This window comes from Dipodomys spectabilis, unplaced genomic scaffold (genome assembly GCF_019054845.1).
Source record: "Dipodomys spectabilis isolate Male_0828 unplaced genomic scaffold, ASM1905484v1 ptg000069l, whole genome shotgun sequence".
Taxonomy (NCBI): Eukaryota; Metazoa; Chordata; class Mammalia; order Rodentia; family Heteromyidae; genus Dipodomys; species Dipodomys spectabilis.
The window spans coordinates 4,348,523-4,374,205 of record NW_024870746.1 but is presented as its reverse complement, the minus strand read 5'-3'; the positions used below and the strand labels follow the sequence as shown (position 1 = coordinate 4,374,205).

At 44.4% G+C, this 25,683-nt stretch overlaps 1 protein-coding gene across 2 annotated transcripts; it reads left to right on the top strand.

Moving 5' to 3' along the window:
* Positions 1–423: 423 nt before the first annotated feature.
* On the top strand, positions 424–25,343 carry LOC122109479 (T-lymphocyte surface antigen Ly-9-like). Of its 2 annotated transcripts, XM_042681909.1 has the most exons (8): positions 424–525; positions 10,818–11,035; positions 13,999–14,343; positions 19,694–19,990; positions 22,322–22,432; positions 22,932–23,053; positions 24,403–24,512; positions 24,992–25,343. In XM_042681909.1, the coding sequence occupies exons 2-7, from the start codon at positions 10,963–10,965 to the stop codon at positions 24,484–24,486; spliced, it is 1,032 nt and encodes a 343-aa protein (XP_042537843.1). In that variant the 5' UTR covers positions 424–525; positions 10,818–10,962; the 3' UTR covers positions 24,487–24,512; positions 24,992–25,343. The 2 variants fall into 2 exon arrangements, with proteins under 2 accessions (XP_042537843.1, XP_042537844.1); XM_042681910.1 differs by lacking the exon at positions 10,818–11,035.
* Positions 25,344–25,683: the final 340 nt, after the last annotated feature.

Below are 25,683 nucleotides of genomic sequence, written 5' to 3'. Positions count from 1 at the left end.
GTCACATTTTTAGTTGTAGACCTTGTAGAATGAGAAAAAGAAAATAACAATGAAAGGGGGAGAAATAGAAAGAAATGACTAAACTCAGAGGGCTCAGGCTTGCTCTATGGTGCAGGATGGGGAAAGCATCCTACTGGCTGGCATAAAACTAAAACGAATGTTAGCCTGAGGAAGCAGGTGAGGGTGGAGGTGGTGGGGGTAGGTTGGTGTGAGAAGCCCAGCTAGAAGTGCCAGCGGGGAGAAGACCAACCAAGAAGTCAGGCATATACTGGAACCAGGTGCTACCATGCCTTATGGTGTGTGTATTGTGGAGGCTGGGTCTTTTGTATGTTGGTCAATGATTTCCTGTGCGTATAGTTCCACCCCTGTGGGTGGCTCAGAAGCGATGTGCTTTCTCACTTCTCTTGCTGCTGTCCATCTGTTTCCTCAGCAGCTCATCAGATAAGAAGGCAGCTGTGATGGCTCCCTGCTCCCACTGCCACCTGGGCTGGGTGCCCAGGGTCCTGAGTGCAGTCACCTTGCTCGGTAAGTGCCTTTGGGAGCTGTTTTCTGGGGAGGGCTGGCTGTTCAGTTTTGTTGTCTTTGAAAAGCAAAAAGAGGAAACTGTCCCACTACAGTTCACATATGAAGAGTTTTTGTTTGGCTTTCCTTTGTTTCAGTAGAGTACTAGGATGAATAAAAAGATGGAAAGGAGGTTTTTAGGGGATAAGGGAGCTCAACCGAGGAGGCAGCCCTGGGCTGCATGGAAGAAGCCATTAGCAGGGAGCTGCCTTTGTGGCCTGGGGAAAGGGAGGGATGGAGACAGACAAGTTTGTTACTAGGAGTGGGGATGTGTGGCTGCCTGGGTCTGGACCCTGTGGGTCCTTACCCCCACTGTATGTGTGTGGAGGAGAGGCCCACCAAGACTTCTGCCCTCTGAGCTAGATCAAAAACTCTCTTCTAGGGCTCCTTGAACATTTCCTTTTAACAAGGAGAGTGCTGGGCTTGGACTTAGTCTCAAGTAGGTCATTGGCAAGAAGATATCCCTGGAGGTCAAGCATGTCTTCACTTTCCTTGTGACTGCCAAGCACTGGTGGCTCATGCCTACAATCCTACTAGTTATGCAGGAAGCTGAGATATAAGGATTGTGGTTTGAAGTCAACTAGGGAAAAAAAAAGTTTGTGAGACTTCTAATTAACCAGCAAAAAGCTGGAGGTGGAACTGTGGCTCAGTGGTGGTAGAGTGCCAGCATTAAGTAAAAATGCTAAGAGAGAGTACCCTGGCCCCAAGTTCAAGCCCAGATACCGGCGCGCGCGCGCTCACACACACACACACACACACACACACACACACACACACACACACACAAATGACTTCTGACCTATGCATTCCACTTCAGTGCTAGTTTTCATTTATAATGGGCAGGATTAATAGTGTAGGATGAAACAAATTATGGTCCCTGTGCTTTCTCTTTTACTCCACTCTGAAATACTGCTCCATTGTTGGAAAAAAATCTGTATGGAAAAATCCTGCACAAACAGACCGCCCTCATTAAATTGGGACTGACTGAACAACCTGGAGACCCTGTGTATTAGAATAGCACAGAGGTGTAAGCAATACTTATAGCTATTTGTGTAGCGGGGCATGACAGGAAGTTTCATTTCTAAAATAGAACGTTCTAGGTTGGACACTCAACTCCAGAGCATCATGATTCAGGTGAGGGTTTGTGATATTTCCCTTTAAAAGTAGGGCCTCTTTACAGGGTCCATGACTTCAATTGCAAAATAAAAATTTATATACGAGTCACAAAGTAAGAAACCTTGGCAGAGCTTTATTGTGTAAGCAAGCAAGTCACTGGTAAGCAGACTAACGCTAAGCTAAAAAGGCACTCTAACGGAGTATGGATGGCTCAAAGGGAGATTCAGTTTTCTGACAACAGTCTGACTTAAAGTTATGTATAGATAAGGGCTTAGTTTTTGCTCTTTATTGCTCTTTTTTTTTCTTTTTTGTTTTTGGGTCCAGCCATGGGGCCTGAACTCTGGGCCTGAACTCTGAGCCTGGGCGCTGTCCCTTAGCTCTTCAGCTCCATGCCAGCGCTCTACCACTTGAGCCACAGCACCACTTCCAGCTGTTTTCTTTTTGCTTATGTGGTGCTGAGGAATCGAACCCAGGGCCTTAGGCATACAAGGCAAGTGCTTTAACCACTGAGCCACCTTCCCAGCCCTCTTTATTGCTCTTGATGTTACACTTTTACTGCTTGGGCTCATGGTTTCTGAGACTAACCAGTACTTTAAATATATGACCATTATGTTTGGGCATCTCTTTTAGGAAGGAATGAATACATATATGCATATATATATATATATATATATATATATACATATATTTACACATATGCATCTCAGATTTAGAGCACACTAATTGTTTTGAGCCAGAAAGCAAGGTCAGATAAAAAAAAAAAAAACTGTTCTTGCTCTTTTTGTTTTCCCTCATATTAACTTTGCAGCTAGTGAAGTAGTAGAAAGAAGATAGTGCTTCTATGTTTCTAAGTACATTGTTTCTACATGCCTGGCTGCCATTTCACATGACTCATTTTCCCTAGTTTATCCTGTCTCAGTAGGTTCCAACATGTCATGTGTGGCTAGCTTCTAAAATAGGATGGATAAAGATGTTGGACAGAAAGTGGGGATGACATAGGCAAAAAACAAGAAGAGGCCAAGAAAGCATTTCAGCCTATTTTTTGGGTGAGATATGAGAATTAAATACAGGAGGAACTGGATCAGATATGGCTGCTTTTACCAATATCTTAGAATTGATCTGCAGGAGCATGGTCAACAGAAGAGTAAGAATGTCTTTAGTGCCTGAGGTGTAGCTTTGAGTGTTGTCAGACAGTATTTATCTATCCCTCTTGTCCTTCCTGGAACCCAAATAGCTCTAAAGGTAACTACAGGAGAAAATGGCTCAGAGCAGCCCCAGGTACAGGATGGAGACAGGATGCCAAGCCTTTCTCCTGCTTTTAGTAAGCCATGGGCCTGAGTAAGGAGTTGGTGCTTTTTAGCAAACACCATTTCCAAGTATTTGTTCTATTTCTCTGTGGTAAGGTGCATAATCTTCCTCAGCAAGATTCAGGACACGAAGTCCTATAAAGTCCTTATTTTACAAAAAGGCAAGGAGTCTCCAGAGCTAGGGAAATAAAATAACCAATAGCAGCTGGGTGCTGGTGGCTCATACCTGTAATCCTAGCTACTCAGGATGCTGAGATCTGAGGCTCATGGTTCAAAGCCAGCTCGGGCAGGAAAGTCCAATAAACCACTAGAAAACCAGACATGGCATTGTTTCTAAATGCCTGGCTGCCATTATCTCCAATAACCCACTAGAAAATCAGAAGTGGCATTGTAGCTCAAGCGGTAGAGTGATAGCCTTGAGCTGAATAGCCCAGGGACAGCACCCAAGCCCAGAGTTCAAGCCCCACAACAACAACAACAACAACAAAAACAAACTAATAGCAAAATAATTAAATGAGAAATCACAGAAACTATTTAAGCACATAGAGATTGAATTGAACTATACACTTTTAAATAATTGATGATGCCATTGAAGAATGCAAGGAGGAAAATTAAAAATTTCTAGAATTAAATGAAAATGAATGTAGAGCACAACAGAGCCAGTGTGAGACAGCAAAGAAAGTTCTAAAAAGGAAGATTTTAGCCATCAATGTATATTAAAAAATCAGACAGCTGGATGCTAGTGTCTCATGCTTATAAATGTAGCTACTCAGGATGCTGAGATCTGAAGATCACAGTTTGAAGACAGCCGTGGCAGGAAAGTCTGTGAGACCTTCATCTTTAACTAATCATGAAAAAGCCTAGCTGGATACTGTTGCCTACTCGGGCAGCTGAGATCTGAGGATCTCGGTTCAAAGCCAGCCAAGGCTGGAACATCCATGAGACTTATCCCAATTAACCACCAGAAAATTGGAAGTGGTGCTGAGGGCTCAAGTGGTAGAGCATTTGCCTTGAGCTGAAGAGCTCAGGGATAGTGCCCAGGCCTAGAGTTCAAGCCCCACAACCAAAAAACAAAACAAAAAACAACAAAAAATGCCTGTGACCCAAGTAGTAGAGCTCTAGCCTTGAGCTCAGGGACAAGCTGGGGCCCAGTGGCTCAGGCCTGTAATCCTAGCTACTCACAAGGCTGAGATCTGAGGAATGAGATTCAAAGCCAGCCCAAACAGGAAAATCCATGAGACTCTTATCTCCAATTAACCACCAGAAAACTGGAAGTTGGTGCTGTGGCTCAAGGGGTAGAGTGCTTGCCTTGAGCTGAAGAGCTGAGGGACAGCACCCAGGCCCAGAGTTCAAGCCTCATGACTGACCAAAAAAAAAAAAAAATAATAAGCTCAGGGTCAGGGCCTAAGCCAGGCCCTGAGTTCTCAGGAGTAGCAGAAGAAACAAAAAAACACCTAGTGGTGCTGTGTCTCAAGCAGTAGAGTGCTCACCTTGAGCTGAAGAGCACAGGGAAAGCGCCCAGGCCCAGAGGTCAAGCCCAACAACCGACAAAAAAAAAAAAGAGGAAAAGAAAAAGCTCAGGGTCAGAGCCTAAGCCAGGCCCTGAGTTCCAGCCCCAGGAGTAGCAGCAGAAAATAAACAAAGCAAAAACCCTCCCCAGCTCCTCCCCACAAACTGCCTCCACATTATCAGCCTTCATTTATTAAATGTCATACATCCATCAAATTGGGTGATGACAGTCAGTACTGGAAAGGCTGTGAGAAAATGGGAACTCTCCTGGAGGGTGCATGGGAATGTAAACATAAGCAGCCAGTTTGGGGGACAAGTGACAGCTTCTCGAAATTGTAACTATCCAGTGTACTTTGATCTTGAAATTGCACTTGTAATAAAAATATAGATATGCACATAGTCTGGTCCTGGGGCCTGAACTCTGGACCTGGGCGCTGTCCCTCAGCTCTTCAGCTCAAGGCTAGCACTCTACCACTTGAGCCATGGCACCACTTCTGGCTTTTTTTTTTCTGCTTATGTGGTGCTGAGGAATCGAGCCCAGGGCCTCATGCATGCAAGGCAAGCACTCTACCACTGAGCCACCTTCCCAGCCCTATATGTATATCTTTAAGTAGTTGTACAAAGAGGTCTCAATTCAAGATGCCAGTTTATGAGGACAAAGCATTTTGATGGATGCCACTCCTTCCATCCTTCTTCTTCATCTCTCCCAACCCCATGCTTCCCCTCAGTTTACCTGGCTCCATTTTCTTCTATGTACATGAATATTATGACTATATTTGCCTACCCTTCCCGTTTTGATTTGTCTGATCCTGCTCCCCTTGACTTTACCCTCCCTCCAACAACACAATCTCCAACTTCTTCATATTCATTTTGTTAAAGTGTAAGATCATTGTTGAAGGGAGCTACACCATTGGAATCTTCCCCAGCATATACTATATACTTCAGTCAATGTATTTGTGTCTATATGTATATGTTTACATAGATGTATAATTTGCATCTAACTTCCACATTTGAGAGAAAATATGTGCCCTTTGCCTGAACCTGACTCACTTCATGTAGCATAATTTTTTCCAGATCCCTTCGTAACCATGTATATTAGTATAAGATAAGTCATGTGCATGCTCAAACATACATGTTTAATTAAGAATGCCAAAACTGGGCTGGGAAGGTGGCTCACTGGTAGAGCGCTTGCCTTGCATGCCTGAGGCCCTGGGTTCAATTCCTCAGCACCACATAAGCAAAAAGAAAAAAGCTGGAAGTGGCGCTGTGGCTCAAGTGGTAGAGTTCTAGCCTTGAGCTGAAGAGCTGAGGGACAGTGCCCAGGCCCAGAGTTCAGGTTCCACGACTGGACCCCTCACCCCCCCCAAAAAAATAAGAATGCCAAAACAAAAACTCCTAGCTGCTTGCTCATCATCAACCCCCTCACTTCCTAACTTGTGTTTGGTAGAGATGTGCTTAAGTATAAAAGCAACTAAAGGTAAGCAATGTCCGGAAACTTGCTCTGCCTTCTGCTGCTTTCTCCTGTCTAGAACATATAGCTGATGGCTGGAGTTCCAGTAGCCTTTTTGTGACCTTGAAAATAGAAGCCACATACCAAGCAAGGTATAGAGTAATGTAAGGCACCTGAAATCTTGCTACTTCAGAGTGACCATGGCTATCCTGCTTAGTTTACCTACAGTGTGTTTTTGGACACAAGAGAAAAATAAAGCAATATCATGATTGTTTGTTAGGTCACCACAATTAAGCCTCTCTTATTAGCATCAAAGTATTTTTAGCTGACCTGGATGTTTGTTGTGACATCTATTTAAAGCAAGATTAATGTAAAAGATCCAAGTGTCCCTATCTTTCATCTAATTGCAATCCTAATACTTTCTCTGCACTCCAGCTCAAGGTGAGCAATCAACAGCTTGAGCTGCAGCACCATTTCCAGTTTTCTAGAGGTTTACTGGAGATCAGAGTCTCATGGCCTTTCCTACCCAGGCTGGCTTTGACCGTGATCCTCAGATCTCAGCCTCCTGAGTAGCTAGGATTACAGGCGTGAGCCACCAGCTCCCGGGTGTAATCTTAATACTTGTGAAGCTCTCGTTCTTAGTTACAATTGCCTTCTGAATTCCCATGCTTCTTTTCAGTATTTCTATAGCACCCTAAAAATACACAGGTGGTAGAAGTAGCACACTGAAGCTCAATAGCACAGGTAAGTAAAATTAATAACAACAAAAAATCATTTCCAAGCCAGGCCCTGGTGGCTCACAGATCTAGCCCTACCTACTCAGAAGGCTGAATTCTGAGGCCTCTGTTTACAAGCCAGCTCAGTGGTAGAGCGCTTGCCTTGCATGCCTGAGGCCCTGGGTTCGATTCCTCAGCACCACATAAGCAAAAAGAAAAAAGCCGGAAGTGGTGCTGTGGCTCAAGTGGTAGAGTTCTAGCCTTGAGCAGAAGAGCTGAGAGACAGCGCCCAGGCCCAGAATTCAGGCCCAAGACCAACAACAACAAAAAGAATCTCAGAAGGTTGGGAATGTGGCTTAGTGGTAGAATGCTTGCCTAGCATGTGTAAGGTCTGCCCCTGGCCATGCAGGCCCTGTATAGACACCTCCCTACTTCTTGTCTAAATTTCTATAACTGTATCTGTGTTACCTAGGTAACTGGCATACCTGGAAACTACCCTCCTGCTAGGTCACATCTTAGACCACCTCTAGCCACACCTCCCAGCTGACAGTAGGAGGGTCCCAGACCCTGAGGTCACATCTAGATCCAATGTGCCCACACCTTTCCCCCACCTGGCCACACCTCTTCATTTCAGTGGCCTAGATAAGTCCTGCCTGGGGGTGGGTACTCTACTCCCTTTTCAGCCTAGCCTCTACATGTTGGGGGGTATGGCAGCAGTTGGGTAAATACACTTCTTTTCCTGTCTGAATACCACATGGTGCTCTCTACCTAATAAAACTTACCTATTTAATATACCTTACAGTATGCATGAAGCCCTGGGTTCCATCCCTCAGAAGCATAAAGAGAAAACCCAGAATTGGTATTGTGGCTCAAGTGGTAGAGTGCTAGCCTTGGGCAAAACAAACTCAGGGAACAGAGCTGGGAAGGTTGCTCAGTGGTACAGCACTTGCCTTGCATGCCTGAGGCCCTGGGTTCGATTCCACAGCACCACATAAGCAAAAAGAAATAAGCCAGAAGTGGTGCTGTGGCTCAAGTGGTAGAGCGCTAGCCTTGAGCTGAAGAGCTGAGGGACAGCGCCCAGGCCCAGAGTTCAAGCCCTGGGACTGGTAAATAAATAAATAAGTAAGTAAATAAATCTCAGCAACCTGCCCAGGCTGGCTTCAAACTGTCATCCTCACATCTCATCCTCAAGGGTAGCTAGGAGACCAGGCATGAGCCTGCAGTGCCACATAAGAATGAAATCTTTTAAAAGTGAAGTAGGCCCTGAGAGGAGACTCGAGCTGGTACAGCTTCTTTCCAGGCTTTGCCTTTGTTTTAGGGATTTTAGAAAAAAATCCTTTAAACAAGGTTAACTAGACCTTGGCTCCCAGCCCAGTTCCTGGAATGGAAAGAATGCCTCTAGGTCTCCCTCCCCTTAACAACCTAACCCACCTTGATTGTTAAGGACTGACTCATAAAACAGTTAGGTTGTAATCTGGCTCATACTGACAACCTCCGGAGCTTATCGTAAACTCCAACTTTTGTGGGGGCTTTTGGTAAACATCACTATGCTTACCATTAGCTCGACCTTACCGGTTGAATTTGTGAGTCATTTAAACCAAAAGTGATAGGCTGGTTTAAACAGCCATTATGTGACGAACTGAAACCTCATTGGCCACCTGCGTGTGGTCTAGTAAGACTGTGCAATCTTTTGTGTGTGTGACAATCTCATTGGTCACCTGTGTGTGACCAAGCTTGGCCTTGTGAATTTTGCCTTTAAAAACTAAAGTATGTGGGACACTTGGGGTCGCAGTATCAGCTCCCGAACCTGTGCTGTGACCCTGGCCAGTCAGTGTTGGAACCTTCTCAATAAAGTTGCTTCTTTGTTAACAACTTTGTTGTGGTGGGCTGTCACTCCAGAGGACTAGGTGGGCTTGCCTGCCTGAGTAGGGGTCTTCCTACTACAAAAAGTACTCAGCCATTGTCTGTAGGTGATATTTGTTCCCAGGAGACAGCAGTCCTCTGAAACTGAGTTGAGTGGAGTGACTGTCCTGTGGCCTTGTTGTTTTCAGCTCTTCTCTTGCTGTCTTTCATACAAACTTGAGGGAGAGAAATGTTACTCTATTTTCTTTTTTTTTTTTTTTTTTGTCAGTCATGGGGCTTGAACTCTGGGTCTGGGCGCTGTCCCTCAGCTCTTCAGCTCAAGGCTAGTGCTCTACCACTTGAGCCATAGTACCCCTTCTGACCTTTTTTGCTTCTGTGGTGCTAAGGAATAGAACCCAGGGCCTTATGCATGTGAGGCAAGCACTCTACCACTAAGCCACCTTCCCAGCCTCTAATTTCTTCTTCTACTACTTATTCACCATCTCACATAGACCACTTTGAAGAGGAATAATTTATATTGAAAACTAACCAAAAATATTGTAGTTTAAGGTGTACAGGGAAACATAACCAGAGTTGCTGATACAGCAACACAGACCAGTAAAATAAAAATAAAAAAAAATCAAGACCACTTTCTTGGAAGGATAAACAAGTTTATTGCCAGTGACCCAAACCAGGCTAGTGCCATCAAAAAGTTCAGCTCCAAAGAGAGGGAAGACTGAGTTGATATACAAACTGGTTCCTTACTGTGTGTGTGTGTGGGGGGGGGGGGGGGATGGGCCTTGAACTCTGGGCTGGGGTGCTGTCCCTGCACTCTTCAGCTCAAGGCAAGCGCTCTACCTCTTGAGCTGCAGGGCCACTTCCTGTTTTCTAGTGGTTTATTGGAGATCAGAATCTCACGGACTTTTCTGCCCAAGCTGGCTTTGAACCGAGATCCTCAGATCTCAGCCTCCTGAGTAGCTAGGATTACAGGCGTGAGCCACCTGCGCCCAGCTTCAAACTGTTTCCTCACAAAATCCCATAGTATCAAACATACAAAGGTCAAGGAGGCTGACATCAACTTCCGTCCAGGTGGGCAATTCCTTTCTAGTTGCGCACAAATCAAGACATCCTGTCACTACTCCATTTGTATTGTTACTAGAAAATTCCTTGGGGGCTTCCAGTTATTGGTTCAGATAGCCCCACTTGTCTGCCCGGATCCAAATTCCAATACATTCCCCAGGCCCTATTCTGACAGCTGGTGGGGCTACCTGGAAAGTTCTCCCTCCTAGAAGGGTAAGTTTGTCTACTTCATTGCTAGCCAAGAATACTTACAGTGGCTAGCTTTGTGAGGTGTGTAGCAAGTGATTTTATTCATCTGTATATTTCCTATGTTTCACAAACATTCCATAGTCAGCATGATTTATTCCTAGTGTCAGAGAAAAGTCCTATTTGTGGGGGGTGAAGGACCTGGACTCAAGACCCGCCCGGAGACCACCAGAGACCAAGACCAATGTAAAGGCAAAAGAGTCGTTTATTACAAGCTTGAGCTCCGTCCTCCTCGCACTTGGTAACTTTGGTAACAGGTGACACTAAGAGGCCCCGAGCCCAGGATTATAGCACTTTTTATACAATTTTTTAGGGAAGGCAGGGACTTTGCATATATCATAGCATCTTATAACAAGTTCTTACACATCGCGGGAAAATCATAAAACAATTCTATAGTATGATTGGCGCACTACAAAGCAGGAAAGGACAAGAAACTGGTTGGCTCGCACCACAGGGGAGTCTCAAGGAGATACATGCTGATCTGCAGGGTTCCTTTCACAAACTCCACCATGCCCTCCAGCACCTGCCTGCGGTTTTCCCAAGGATTGTTTATGTTCCTGGTCACCTGGGAACTGCTTCTTCTGTTCATGCCCAGGCCGGGCTCATGGTCGGCTGCATAACTCATACCTCAGAAGATGATCGCTAGCTCAAGATGGAGTCACCTAGGCCTCAGGCTCCTCAGGGGGATTTCATTCATCTTGTAAAAAAAATTTACATGTTCCAAAAACAATGTGTTTCATTATGACATTTCACACATGTGTACAATTTATTTTGATCATATTCTCTTCACTTCTGAATCCCTCTCTTGTCCGCCATCCATGATTTTTTGGTTTGTTAAAGTTTCCTTTGACTCCAGTCATAAGGAAACAAGGATGTGGGGGCAGACGGGCAGAGGCCGATCTAAGGATTTTCTTTCTCTTTTGTGTGTGTGTGAGTGATAGTGGGCTTGAATTTAGGATATTGTGTTCTCACGTCCCTTTTTTATTCAAGGCTAACTTGAGCTACAGATCTACTTCTAGAATTTTGATGATTAGCTTGAGATGAGAGTCTTGAAGAGTTTTCTGCTCCTCCTGGCTTAGAACCATGGTCTTCTGAGCCACCAGTGCCCAGTGAGACAAGGTTTTACTTCACAGCAATGGCCTTGTCAGGCAGAAGAAGCTGCTGGCTCTCCATCCAAGTCTTACTGCTGAGAGTTTTTCTCTTCGTGGGTGAGTAGCAGAGCAGGCATGGCTGCCCTGGGAGTGATTTGGGCAGAGGCTGAGGAGTTGGCTGTGGGGTGGAGGGCAGAAAGCTGGGGTTGAGCTCAGAGTGTCTCAGGACTGCAATCCTAAGAGCATTGCTTGGCTCTCTGTTGTCTTCTATGTGTCTGTCTGACCTGTACTTTCCACCAGCCTGCTTCCTCCATTTGGTGATCAGAATTGTGTGCTCACATAAGTAGACACAGCTCGCAGCTGTATTTAATGATGGCAGGGGTGTGATGTGTGTTAAGGATGCTGCTTCAGGTGAACCAAACTTGGACTTGTCTTGCCTGCCAGCCTTCTTATAATTGCAAAGGTCTGAGCTCTGCAGTCAGACTTACTGTCTTGCCACATTTTGGCTATGCACCCTGGGCCTATGTATGCCCTGGGACCAGAAGATATATCTTTTCAGAGCCTGTTTCCTCAGCTGTAAACCAATTCCTTGTTCAACCAGCAGAGAAGGGGGAAAGCCGATCACACCTAGTCAAGGGGATATTTAGGAGGTTAAGGAAACACACTCTGAGGAGTGTGAGGCTGAGGAGTGGAGGGACCAGGAGCACTTATGTACATAGGTTATTCTTTCCTATTTTGATGAAAATCAGCTTAGATAAAAGAACTATAGACTGGGGCCTAGAGTTTCACAGATTTTCCTGCCCGGGCTGGCTTTGAACCAAGATCCTCAGATCTCAGCTTCCTGACTAGCTAAGATTACACGCCTGAGCTACAGTGCCCAGCATAAAATCTGTTATTGTCAACACATTTCAGGCTGTGAAGCAGATTCAGGAACTACTGAGTTTATGAAGAACACGTTTGCAAACCCCAAACTCTTAGAATTCTACATGTTGGAATGGCTACTCTCCAATAATGGTGAGGGGCCGAGAAAAGGGATTTACTAGGAGGCAGCCCAGCGAAGACAGCAAGCACTTCAGTGCATCATCAGCTGCCTTTGGGGTACTGACATGAGCTATAGGTTTAAATAAATGGAGAACTGGAGCAGAGGGAAAGAGATGGGCGTGATCATCAAGCATTCTCACTGACTCCTGGCTGGAGGACCATTAACTAAGTCTTTGTTCCCTGAGGTTCAGATAGGTTACCCCTTTATCACTTAAACAAGCCACTGTTGCCTGTCAGACTACCTGACCTATCAGGCAGCTGCTTGCCTGTAAGGTGTCAGGTGGTTTGTCTGGAGTTTTTGGCTCTTCTCTTCCTTTAGAGCAGTCTTATCTCTTGTTGAAGATGACTAGGAAAGGCTCTGCTTGTTTGAGGGGCAGTAGGGCTTTTTCATCCATGCTCATCTATAAAACTGAGCTGGGAAGGTGGCTCAGTGTCTGAGAGCTTGCCTCCCATGCATGCAGCCCCGGGCTCCATTCCTCAGCACCACATGCGCAGATAAAGCTGGAAGTGGCACTGTGACTCAAGTGGTAGAGCACTAGCCTTGAACCAAAGGAGCTCAGAGACAGTGCACAGGTTCTGATTTCAAGACCCAGGACTGGCCAAAATAAATAAATAAATAAACCAACATCTTGTGCTTTCTGGAACTCAAAGTGACTGTGAAGAGCCCGAAGGAGGGAATGATTCATACTGAAGGACACAGATGCAAGTGGAAGCTGCGTGCCCATTTTTTAATCGTACTTTTTTATTTTTATTTACTTATTTATTCATTTAGGTCCTGGGGCTTGAACTCTGGGCCTGGGCACTGTCCCTCAGGTCTTCAGCTCAAGTCAAACACTCTACCTGTTGAACCACAGTGCCACTTCTGTTTTCTGGTGGTTTATTGGAGATAAGAGTCTCATTGACTTTCCTGTCCACGCTGGCATTGAACCATGGTTCTCAGATCTCAGCCTCCTGAGTAGCTAGGATTACAGGCCTGAGCCACCGGTGCCTGGCTTTATTTTTATTTTATTTTTTGTGTTGTTGCTAGGGCTTGAACTCTAGGCCTGCTTGGGCATTATCCTTTAGCTTGTTGTGTTCAAAGTAGGCACTCTACCTCTTGAGCCAAACCTCCAGCTTTTTGGTGATTAATGAAGGTGAGAATCTCCTTGGCTTTCCTGGTTTTGAATCTTCCTGCTTTTAATTAATCCTTGGACCAAGTAAATAGTGTTTCTCAGCATGGGCTGGCATTTTGTCAGTAACTTGATACTTGGTGGGGAGGCTGAGTTTAAAGATGATGGGGTAAAGCCGGGCCCCGGTGGCTCATGCCTGTAATCCTAGCTACTCAGGAGGCTGAGATCTGAGGATCTCAGTTCAAAGCCAGCCCGGTCAGGAAAGTCTGTGAAACTCTTATCTCCAATAAACCACCAGAAACCCGAAAGTGGCGTTGTAGCTCAAGTGGTAGAGCACTAGTCTTGAGTTGAAGAGCTGAGGGATAGCGCTCAGGCCCAGAGTTCAAGACCCATAAAGGACCAAAAAAAAAAAAAAGATGATGGGGTAATTCATCGGATGCAGAAAAATTTAAGACAGAATTCAAGTAGTATGATTTGCTCATGGTCACATGACCAACTCTACCCAAGGTCCTGTGGCCTATTCACTGCTGTTGGAACTAGAGTTACCTGTCTAACACCAAATTCTTGTTTCATGCCTTCCCTCAACCCACACTTGCTCCTCTCTTTGAACTGTGATCCTCAGATCATAGCCTCCTGAATTGCTAGATTACAGTGTGAGCCATGGCACCTGGCTTTCTGGGATTTTTAGACCAAGGGTCATGTTTGGTGCCTGCCCCAAGAAGAAGAACAGGACTCTAGGACTGTGGTAAATATGAGCAGGGTCAAAGTTGCTACATTGTAGGCAAGACCAATATCTCTGCATCGTTGTTTCCACAGCCATGAACTAGAGATGATTTTCTCTTTGTAAATACCAAATCAGTGTGATGTGTTTTTATACTGTACTGCTCACTCCACAGTTTCTTCTACTAATGTTAGCTTTTTCTTTACCAGGCTTCCGGACTGTGATAGAGGCCAGCTCTTCCTGTACATTGAACAGGACTGTGGGGGCATCTGTCCAGCTGCCACTGAAATATACTTTGGGCCCTAACATCCAAAGGGTAGCGTGGAGTTGGAATCCTGAGAATGAGCGCAGACTGATAGTGGTCTGGAACCCTAATAATTCTAATCCTCAGTGGTATGACTTTGAAGATAAATACAAGAACAGATTCAGTGTGACAAAGGAATTCTTTTTGAGCATTAAGGATCTTAGTACAGAAATGAGTGCAATCTATACAGGGGAAATCCAATGGAATTCAGGAACGATCAAGAATGAAGTCTTCAGACTCTGTGTATATGGTAAGTATGGCGATGTGCCCAAACAGGCACTGAATGCAACTTGCCACATTCCACATTTCCAATCATTTTGTTAATATTTACCTGTCTACCTTTCCCCATGTCTGTTCAATTTTCCTCTTCTTCTTCCTCTTGTTCTTGTTCTTCCTCTTCTTCCTCTTCTTCTTCTTCTTCTTCTTCCTCCTCCTCCTCCTCTTCCTCCTCCTCCTCCCTCCTCCTCCTCTTCTTCCTTCTTCTTCTTCTTCTTCTTCTTCTTCTTCTTCTTCTTCTTCTTCTTCTTCTTCTTCTTCTTCTTCTTCTTCTTCTTCTTCTTCTTCTTCTTCTTCTTCTTCCTCTTCTTCCTCATCCTCCTCCTCCTCCTCTTCCTCCTCTTCTTCTTCTTCTCCTTCTCCTTCTCCTTCTCCTCCTTCTCCTTCTCCTCCTTCTCCTTCTCCTTCTCCTCCTCCTCCTCCTCCTCCTCCTCCTCCTCCTCCTCCTCCTCCTTCTTCTTCTCCTCCTTCTCCTTCTCCTCCTCCTCCTTCTCCTCCTCCTCCTCCTCCTCCTCCTCCTTCTTCTTTCTTCTTCATACTAGGGCTTGAACAACAGCCCCAATTCTGGTTTTTGAGTAGTTAATTGCAAATGAATCACTGGGAGTTTTCTGCCCAGGCTGGCTTTGAACCCCAATTCTCAGATATCAGCTTCTGAGTAACTAGGATTATAGGCATAAGCCATCAGTGCCTGGCTAACACACTTTTTTTTCCAGTCCTGGGGCTTGAACTCTGGACCTGGGCACTGTCCTTGAGCTTCTCTTTTTGCTCAAGGCTAGCACTCTACTACTTGAGCCACACTGGCACTTCCAGCTTTTTTCTGTATATGTGTTACTGAGAAGTTGAACGCAGGATTTCATGCATGTGAGGCAAGCACTCTACCACTGAGCCACATTCCTAGCCCTAACCCACTTTTTAATTTAATTTAATTTTTAAAATGTTTTTATTGTGAAAATACCATACAGAGGGGTTACAATTACATAAGCAAGGTAATGAGTACATTTCTTATCAAGCATTGTTGCCTCCTCCTTTGTTTTTCCCCTACCATCCCTGCCCTCCCATCTCTACAACTACATTCCCCTACGCCCCCCCCCCAAAGTTGTAAAGTTTGTTTTTCCACATAGCATCTTGTACATCTCATTTTTGCAATGGGTCCACCTGTTCCCTATTTAAGCAATTTGTTTTTTCCCTTCCCCTAATGCACTTTTTTGAATTTTCATTTTCTCTCAGTTTTTGAGGCTAATAGTTTTCTTTGATCTAAAGTTCTATGGTAATTTACAATGTACACAATTTTCTAATTTTATCCTTCTGTTTACTAAACTTAAAGCTTTTACCAACATTTAATGATAATTATTTTTTCTTTCTCTCAACAAAACAATATTTTTTTTACCACGGTATTCTATAATATTTTAATTTTTCCCCATGTGGCGATCATTCATTGACATGTGTGTATGTGTGTGACAATTATACAATTATCTAGATCTAGCTATAGGCTTCTTGGATGACTATTGTATGTTTCCTACTCATTCTTGTGTGTGTGTGTGTTGATCCTGGAGCTTGAACTCAGAGCCTGGGTGTTGTCCCAGAGCATTTTTGCTCAAGGCTAATCCTCTACCAGTTTAGTCACAGCTCTGCTCTTGTGTTTTCTAAGTAGTTTATTGGAGATAAGACCCTCATGGATTTTCCTGCCAAGGCTGCCTTTGAACTGCTATCCCCAGATCTCAGCTTTCTGAATAGTTAGGATTACAGGTGTGAGCCATGAGTCCCTCTCTCTCTGTCGCTCTCTGTCTCTCTCTGTATCTGTCTCTGTCTCTCTCCCCCCTTCCTTTCCCTCCCTCCCTCCCTCCCTCCCTTCCTTCCTTCCTTCCTTCCTTCCTTCCTTCCTTCCTTCCTTTTTCTTTCTCTCTCTTTCTTTCTTTCTCTTTTTTTTTAATCTTTGCTGTGAGGACTGGTTAATTAGTGATTTGGGAGCAGAGGTCTAGATAAGAGTGCTAAACTTACATGGGGTCATCTTCTAGCCTGCTATTGTGTTTAAGGAAGATGGGCCATGTGAAGGATTGTTTATTTTGGGGTAGGACATAGAATTGCAGATTTTCTTTTCTCAGTTGTGGGACTTGAACTCCTGGCCTGGGTGCTGTCCTTGAGCCACTTCTGTTTTTTTGTTTGTTTGTTTGGTTTTGAGAAGTTAATTTGAGATAAGAGTTTCATGAGGAGTTTTCTGCCTGGCTGGCTTTGAACCATGATCTGCAGAACTCAGCCTCCTGAGTAGTTAGGATTACAGGTATAAGCCACCAGCGCCTAGCAGATTTGAAGAATTCTTTTTTTTTTTTTTTGAGTCCGGTTGTGGGGCCTGAACTCTGGGTCTGGGCGCTGTCCCTCAGCTCTTCAGCTCAAGGCTAGCGCTCTAACCACTTGAGCCATAGCACCACTTCTGGCTTTTTTCTTTTTGCTTATGTGGTGCTGAGGAATAGAACCAGGGCCTCATGCATGCAAGGCAAGCACTCTACCACTGAGCCACCTTCCCAGCCCCTTGAAGAATTCTTGAACTGAGCAGGATGGATGGATGTGATGGATTATGATATTAGAATGAACTGAGTATTTTATTTTTATTTTTGGTGCTAGTCCTGAGGCTTAACTCAGGGTCTAGGAGCTGTCTCTGAGCTTCTTTGCTTAAGGCTAGTGCTCTACCACTTGAGTCATAGCTCTACCCCTGGATTTTTTTTGTTTATTGGAGATAGGAATCTTATGGACTTTCCTTCCTGGGTTGACTCTGAGTCACAATCCTCAGATCTCAATGTACTGAGTCGCTAGGATTATAGACAAGAGCCACCGGCACCCTGAAAGCTGAGTCTTTAATAAAAATCAATCAAGAAAAGAAAGATTTTTCAAAAAACTTGATGCAAGTTTAAAATATTGCTGCAAAATTCTAAAAAGTTATTGAACATAGAGAATGTAGTAACACATTAACTATGGCCAAGTTGGACTCATCCAATTAATGTGAGCACGAGTATAATGAAATCTATTACTATTCATCTCTTTATTTTTGATACCAAGGACTAAACCCAGGACCTTATACACTTTAAAATATATACTCTGTGACTGAACCACACTCCCATTCCCTATAATGCTAAAAAATTAATAGATGAAAGGTAGAAAATCATGTGATCTTCTTAATAGATGCCTAATAAAGGCAACTGGAAAAAATTCAATATTTACTATTTACTTTATAATATTTACTTAATTTTTATTTTTCCTTTGTTTTAAAATATGGTGACAACAGGCGATAAACCTTGTGGGGGGAGAGACAGGGAAACAAAAAGAAAAAGAAATCACGTAGATTATTAAGAGCAACAACAAAAGAAAACCTCTTGTTTCCATGTCTTAGAATTCATGTTGCTTAGCATCATCTTTTTTTTTTTTTTTTGGCTTGGTCATGGGGCTTGAACTCTGGGCTTGGGTGCTGTCCTTGTGCTTTTCAGCTCAAGGCAATTGCTTTACCACTTGAGCAACAGCACCACGTCCAGCATCATCTTATATGATGATATGTACCTAGCTATTGAGCTATTCTGCTTATCTGCTAAGATTATCCTACATGTATTCCTATTTATTACCAATAAGGGAAACCATGGGACCTATGGTTTCTTTGGGTCTGGCTTATTTCACTTACTATGATTTTTTTCCACGTCCTTCCATTTCTTCACAAATGGGGCAGGAGATCCTTTGTTTCTTGAGTCCTATTTATTTTGTCATATCTCCTTACATTTTGAATTTAACATCTGTATATCAGGAAGAATATGTGCTGTTTGTCTTTCTGACCTTGGCTTATTTCACTCAACATGATTTGTTCTAGTTCCATCCATTTTCCTGTGAATGCCATTTTTTGGTCCTTTCTAATGGCTGTGTAATGTCTCATTGTATATTGGTAGCACAGTTTTTTGGATCCATTCTTCTGTGGTAGTGGGGCATCTGGGTTGTTTCCATATCTTGGCTATTGTGAATAATGCCGCAATGAACTTGGAGGTGCATGTGTCCTTGTATCCTGGTTCCCGTTGCTCAGGGTAGATGCCTAATAGTGGTATGGCTGGGTCGTAGGGAAGGTCTATGTTTAGTTTTTTGAGGTACTTCCAGACTGCTTTCCAGAATGGTTGTATTAGTTTACATTCCCATTAGCAGTGTGGTAGGGTTCCTCTTTCTCCACATCCCTGCCAGCATTTGTCACTGTCTGAATTTAGGATATAGGCTGGGATAAGGTTGTATCTCAGGGTTTTTATTTGCATTTCTTTATAGCCAGGGATGATGAACATTTCCTCGTGTTTCTTTGTCATTTTGATCTCTTCTTCCTAGAAGTCTCTCTTTAGTTCCCTTGCCAATTTGATGAGTAGTTCATTAGATATGGGAGGGATTAGTTTCTTGAGTTCCTTGTATATACTGGATATTAGGCCTTTGTCTGATATATTGCTGGTAAATATCTTCTCCTAATGGGTTGGCTGTCTTTCTAGTTTGGTAGCTATGTCTTGAGCTGTGCAGAAACTTTTGATTTTAAGGTAGTCCCATTTGTCATGTCTCTGTCCAATTTGTTATGACCCTGGGACTCTGTCCAGGAAGTCCTTACCTGTGCCTACAAGTTCTAGTGTCTCTCCAACTCTGTTCTGCAGTAGTTTCAGAGTTTCATGTTTGATGTTAGGGTCTTTAATCCATTTTGAGTTGATGTTAATGCATTGCAATAGGCTGGGCACCACTTTTAATTTAGTTTTCTGTGTGTGGCTGCCAAGTTTTCCCAGCACCAATAGTTGAAGAGGCTATGTGTTTTCCCCCTCTTTCTTTTCTGTACATCTTTATATTTCTTTTAGAGAGGACTTCCTTTCTTACTGACTTGTGCATCCTAAAGTGTCCTTTTTGCCCTTTTAGTGTGAGGGTCAGTGGGAAGGATGTAAGTTCTAGATTCAAATCCACTTTCCCACTGAGGTTATGGAATATCATTAAGCAGGGCAATTTGAAGTCACTAAAGGGACATGATGGGGGACACTGGTGGTGTGTGTGTGGTGGGCAGTCAGGACAGCCTGGGCTAGGTCCAGAAAATGATCCTCACTTTTCTTGTTGTAGTAGACAGAGAGTGTGGTTCTTCAGGAAGAGCCTCAGCCATCTTCCCCAGGGCAGGGGGTCGTCAGATCCCTGTTTGGGGTGGGTGACAGGTTCCTTTACCAGGTTTGTATTTAGAAAAAGACAACCTCTCACATCAATGTGCTTTACAGGGGAGAGTGGCTGATAGGCTCCCATGAGTCTCTATTCCTGAAGATCAGTTTCTTTTTTTGTCTTCTTTTACCCAGAACCAGTCTTCCACCCCCAAATTCTGGTTCATTCATTAACTAGCACATCAGGCTGGTGCAATGTCAGCCTGGAGTGTTGTATCCCAGGGACCACAGAGAATGTGACAGTGACCTGGCTGAATCAAAGCTTCAGTGGGGAGTTGGGGCAGAGAAGAACACTAGCAGCAGCTCCCAACTCCAGGAATCTAAGCCTCAGCCTTTCCCGGAGCCAGCTGGTTGGCTACCTCATCTGTGTGGTTAGCAATCCTGCAGACCAGAAGAATGTGACCTTAGACCTTAGCATCTGTCCACAAATGGGTAAGTGTGAGCTCCCAGGAAGGGAGCTGGAAATGGGCTGGCACCAATGGGGAGAGTCGGCTAGACCTGAAGGACACAGGCTGGCTGGCAATGTCCAGGAGGATCATGGTGAGGCTGTTCACTTGGTAAGCCCTGATGATTCCCCTCTGCTCTGAGCAACTGCATCCCCATGACACAAGGCCAGAAATCACTCAATATATGAATATAAATGTAGGATGGGCTTGTGGGCACCCTACTTCCCTACATGGAGGAGCTAGGATCCTAGGGTAGCCATCAGAATTCACACAAAGGGAGGGGAAGGACAGAGGAGTCAGGACTGGCCATTCCTCAGCAAGTTCCAGCCTTGGTTTCTCCTGACCCCACCCACACTCAGGCTTTCTCCCAGGGTGGGCTGACATCAGTTGCCCATTCATGCTGTTAGATGTGTGGGGTTTTTGCTGCATGTCAGATGTCCCCTTCCTGGTGACAGTTCCTAAAGTATCACTCATTCTCACTTCCCAGGACTTTTCTGCAGGAACAGACTGATGCAATAAGGAGCTGTTTCATGGGGTCAGCTGCTCTGTCCCATCAATGTCCTCCTGAGCTCGGCTTGCTTACGTGGGCAGGGTCTCCTCTGAGTAGCCTCATCCTTGTCATTTCTTTTTTTTTTTTTTTTTTTTTTTGTCGGTCCTGGGGCTTGAACTCTGGGCCTGGGCGCTGTCCCTCAGCTCTTCAGCTCAAGGCGAGCGCTCTACTACTTGAGCTACAGCGCCACTTCCGGTTTTCTGGTGGTTAATTGGAGATAGGAGTCTCACGGTCTTTCCTGCCCGGGCTGGCTTTGAACCGCGATCCTCAGATCTCAGCCTCCTGAGTAGCTAGGATTACAGGCGTGAGCCACCAGCGCCCGTCTATCCTTGTCATTTCTTAAGTCACCTACTCAACATTAAGTGCACATTCTTGAGCTGAGTACTTATGATGTGTTGGAGTAAGGGAAAAATCACAATGAAAAATAAGAGAGGCACCCATCTTCAAGAAACATACAGTACAACGACTTCATCATCACACACTGGCCATCTTTTCTTGGAGAAGCTATATAACTTTTGAGCCTATCTACCTACATGATCGATAATAACCCTACCTGTTCTGTAGTGTTATTGTGAGAATTAACATAAGCAGTTCAAGTAAATCTGTCAGTCCAGTCTATGACAAGGAACATGGCAATGAGCAGTGGCATTACAAGCATTACAGAAATATTTACAGGCTTACACTTGTAATCCTAGCTACTCAGGAGGCTGAGAACTGAGGATTGCAGTTCAAAGCCAGCCTACACAAGAAGTTCCATGAGAGTCTTATCTCCAGTTAACCAGCAAAAAGCCAGAAGTGGAGCTATGGCTTGAGTGGTAGAGTGGTAGCCTTGACAGACAGGCTCATGGCTAGTGCCTAGGCCTTGAGTTCAAGCCCTCAGGCTAGTTCAGGAGCACACAGAGTGAGTACATATTTAAAAGTAAAGCTAGATGTAAAATGCTTCATAGATAAGCCAAGATATAAAGTATGGTTCAAGGAGAGAAGAAAACAAGGAATGGAAGAAAATGAGAAACTTCTATAGGAGTTGGGAAAGGCATTACAGGGAAAGGAACACATGTGTTAGACCTTGAAGGATGAATAGGATTTTCTTGTAGCCGTAAGAAAGACATTCTATTTGGACACTGGCTGCTCATGCATATAATCCAAGTTATTCAGGAGGTTGAGATCTGAGAATCAGTGTTCAAAAGCAGCCTGGCTAGGAAAGTTCTTAAAGCTCTTATCTCCAATTATCCATCAGAAAACCGGAAGTGGCACTGTGGCTCAAAGTAGTAGAACACTAGCCTTCAAGGAAAAAAGAGCTCAGGGACGTGCACTCAGGCCCTGAGTTCAAGCCCAGTGATCATTACCACCACCAACAACAAAAGAAATAGAGACATCCTAGCAAAGAGCATAATATGGGAAACCCCAGATTCTTCCATCCCCTTCCCTCTCTTGCAATGTTCTTTGCTTCTGCAAGTCTTCAAGGAGAAAAGAGGGACAGATTGAGGGGTGAACAGTGTCAATCCAGCCTAGACCATTTCCTGAGGTTCTTGTATATAGACTAGACAGAAAGCCTGGCAGCAGAAGCATTAATATGGAAGTGACCAGGTCACAGAGAAAGAGTAGAAGGGAGAAAATTCATGCAGGCTGCAGCATTTACACACTGGGAAACAGGCCTGGAGCTAGAGCTAGGGTAATCCTCCCCAGTCTCCCCATCTTCTCCCCTGTCCCGACCCCATCCTATGGCTTACCTGACCATGGCAGATATTGACAGCAAATTGTCTTTAGCCCAAGGTTCCCATTGGAACAAATGGATAGGACTGGTTGCTGTGGTGCTGTTGGTGATTCCGGGGATTGGAATATGGATCTGGAAGAGGAAGGGGACAGAGACTGGAAAAGGCAGGTGCTGGGGACTCTGGGGTTTGGGCTGGCTGGAGGAGGGGCAGTGGGTTGACAGATCCCAGGGACAATGGACAGCTAAAAGTCTGGGGTGCCGAGTGTGGGTATATGTCTGACTACCCAAAGAGAAAGGCCATGGATGGCTCACACCTGTAGTCCTAGTTAGTCGGGATGCTGAGATCTGAGGATCAAGGTTCATAGGTAACCTAGGTATGGAAGTGTAAGACACTTTTCTCCAATTAATCACCAAAAAAGCTGAAAGTGTAGTTGTGGTTTAAGTGGTAGAGCAATTGCCCCAATCAAAACTGTACCGAATTAATGTCCAAATCCAAGAATAAAAAGCGCAGTGTGCATGGTGGCAGGAACAGAGTACGGGTTTAAGACCTGTGCTTCTGGTCCCTGGGATCGTCGCCGCCCTTGATGGATCTGATGGGTGTGTGTTGGTCACATCAATGGCACTGAGGGTCTTCTGCATAAAGTGGGTCCATTTCTTTTCCAGCCATGCGAGGCTCCACAGCTGCTCCCCAGGTTCTTCTCACAGAGGACACTGCTGACGATCAAAAGAATGGGCTTGCCGCACCTGAGCTTTATGCAGAGATCAACCTCTTGGCTGACCGGAAGGTGAAACGGAGGGAATGAAATCAGGGCAACTTACTGACTCAAACTCAGAGGTTGGGAGTCCCAGGAAGCCTGGCATACTCTGTTCCACAGTCAGCCTCCAGGTCTGCTCCTTGCCTTGGACCCTATGGCTGTGTATCTGTGTACCCACAGCACTTGGGGATTAGTGTAGTGATTGGAAGGGAGGCTCCACACCCACGGTCCCATCAGTCTTCATGGCCATCCCTTGGCGGAGCCCAAATGAAGCAAGGGCACCAGCTTGGCGGGGCAGCCCAGGGATGAGAGCCTTGGAGGGCATCCTTACCAGGACAGTTAAACCTGGGTCACAGGGAAGTAAGAGTGCAAAGTGATCAGGGGGCTGTTGGGATGCTACTAGGATGCGACTGATGTACAAGACCCAAAGGAAGCAAAAGCAGGTCCTGGGAGCTGGGCGGGGCAGAAGTGTCTCTAGGGGAGGAAGACAATCCAAGTAAAGCTAACCCTGATAGTATGCCCTATTGAATCTCAATCTCTAGCCTCAGGGAGCTCCGAGCCTGCTGGGAAAGGCAAGTCCTCCCAGGACACAAAAAGACAAGAACCTAAGGGAGCAGAGCTGGAGGCAAAGCCAGCTCTGAGGCAGACTTCCTGTTCAGCTTTACCCCCTTGGAACTCAGTTTCCAAGCATGCACATGTGGAAAATAAGAGCCTTCATGGAGATGATGCTTTACAGCATTTTTTCAAAATCTCTTCTCACTGAGGGGATTCAAGATGGTAAATTTATTTGTTAGAGAACCAACCAGGGCATCCTATCCTCTTCAAATTGCTCTAATTTGGGCCACAGAAGTTAAGAACAATCATCAATAAAAGTCCTTTTCAATGAAGATACCTCTACTAAGGATGTGTTTTAAGAGGAGGAGGATAATGATACAATAAATCATCAAATTCTGATATATTGAGTGGGGGTATGTGCCAAGGATAAAGCAAAACAAGCAAGATGAATAGGAACATGATCAGATATATATTTGCAGATATATTTGCATGTGCGTTTATTTGCACATATATATTTGCAACTGTCGTAAGGTTATCTAGGAAGATGACACTGAGAAGAGAGAGCCTGGAATAGATGAGGATGTTGGGTGGTCGGTGAAGAAGGCAGAGGACAGAGCCAGTGCAGAGACTGGATTTCAGAGAGAGAGAGAGATCTGCACTGATGTTTCTTTGGAGGACTTTTGAGGGGGGGAGGGAGTTAACAGGATGGAGAGCCAGAACTTTGTGGTTGAGGAGGAGAGGCACAAAGGACATAATTTGACTGACCCTGTCCCTGAGTCTGAGAAGCTGACCAAGACCACTCTTCAAACCCACTTGAATTATAGGAGGACTCGGAGAGGAGCAGGGGCCATGGGCAGGTTCAGCAAGTCCACACTACGTATGCAAATATCCAGGAACCCAGACCATGAAGAAACTGGAGCAATGAGGGGCATTGGTAAAGTTGGCTTCACCTCACCCTTGACCTCAGAATCTTTGGCTATCCATCCTTAAGGTGGAGCTGAGACCTGACTCCTTCGTCTTTTTTAAATTAACATCTATTATTTTCTACAAGGGGATTCCATTTTGTCATACTAATTTATACATACAATACATCTTCTCCATACTCTCCCACCTGCTCTTCCCACCCCTCCAAAACAACCTCAACAAGTTTTATGCCTCCATTTTTACACATGTACATCAAGTATTTTGACTAAATTCACCCTCTTTCACCCTCTGTGTTTGCCTTCTCTGCTCCTAGTAGCACCCACACCTCAGACAGGATATGTTTTACTTCAGTAGTAGTGATTTTTGGTGACGTGCATGCTGATTGTTCAATGGGGTTTCACCATGGTATTTTACAATGCATATATCCTACAAGAATATATATATGTATATATATATATATATATATGTTCATGTATCTTTATCTTTTAGGCATGGCATCCACATGTGAGAGAAAACTCATCCTTTTGAACATGGCTTACTTCATTCAACATGATGTATTCGAGTACCATCCATTTCATTCTTCTTTATGGATGAATAATACTGCATTGTGTAGTTGTGCCACATTTTCTGGATCCACTCATCAATTAGTTGTAGGGCATTTGGATTGTTTCCACGTCTTGGCTATAGGGAATGGTGTCATGATGAATGAGTGTGCAGGGGTCTTTACTACATTCCCGACTTAAATTCCTTTGGATCTATGCCCAACAGTGGTATGACTAGATTATAGGTCAGTTCTGTTTTTAGTTTCTGAGGAAGTTGTATACCAATTTCCATAGCAGCTGCACTAGTTTACATTCTCACCAACAGTGTATGAGTATTCCTTCTTCCTTCACCAGCATTTATGCTTAGTGCTTTTGATAATGGACATCCTGAATAGAGTCAGATGAAATCTCAATGCCATTTTGGTTTGCCTATCTCTATCTATCTATCTATCCATCTATCTATCTATCTATCTATCTATCTATCTATCTAGAGATGTTGAGTATTTCTTATGTATTTATCCTCCATTTGTGCTTTTTAAAGATGTTTATTTCATTGGTTTGCGTATTTATTAATTGATTTGTTGATTCTTGTATGCTCTTGTATGATTCTTGTTGATTCTGTATGTTCTGGTTATTAAT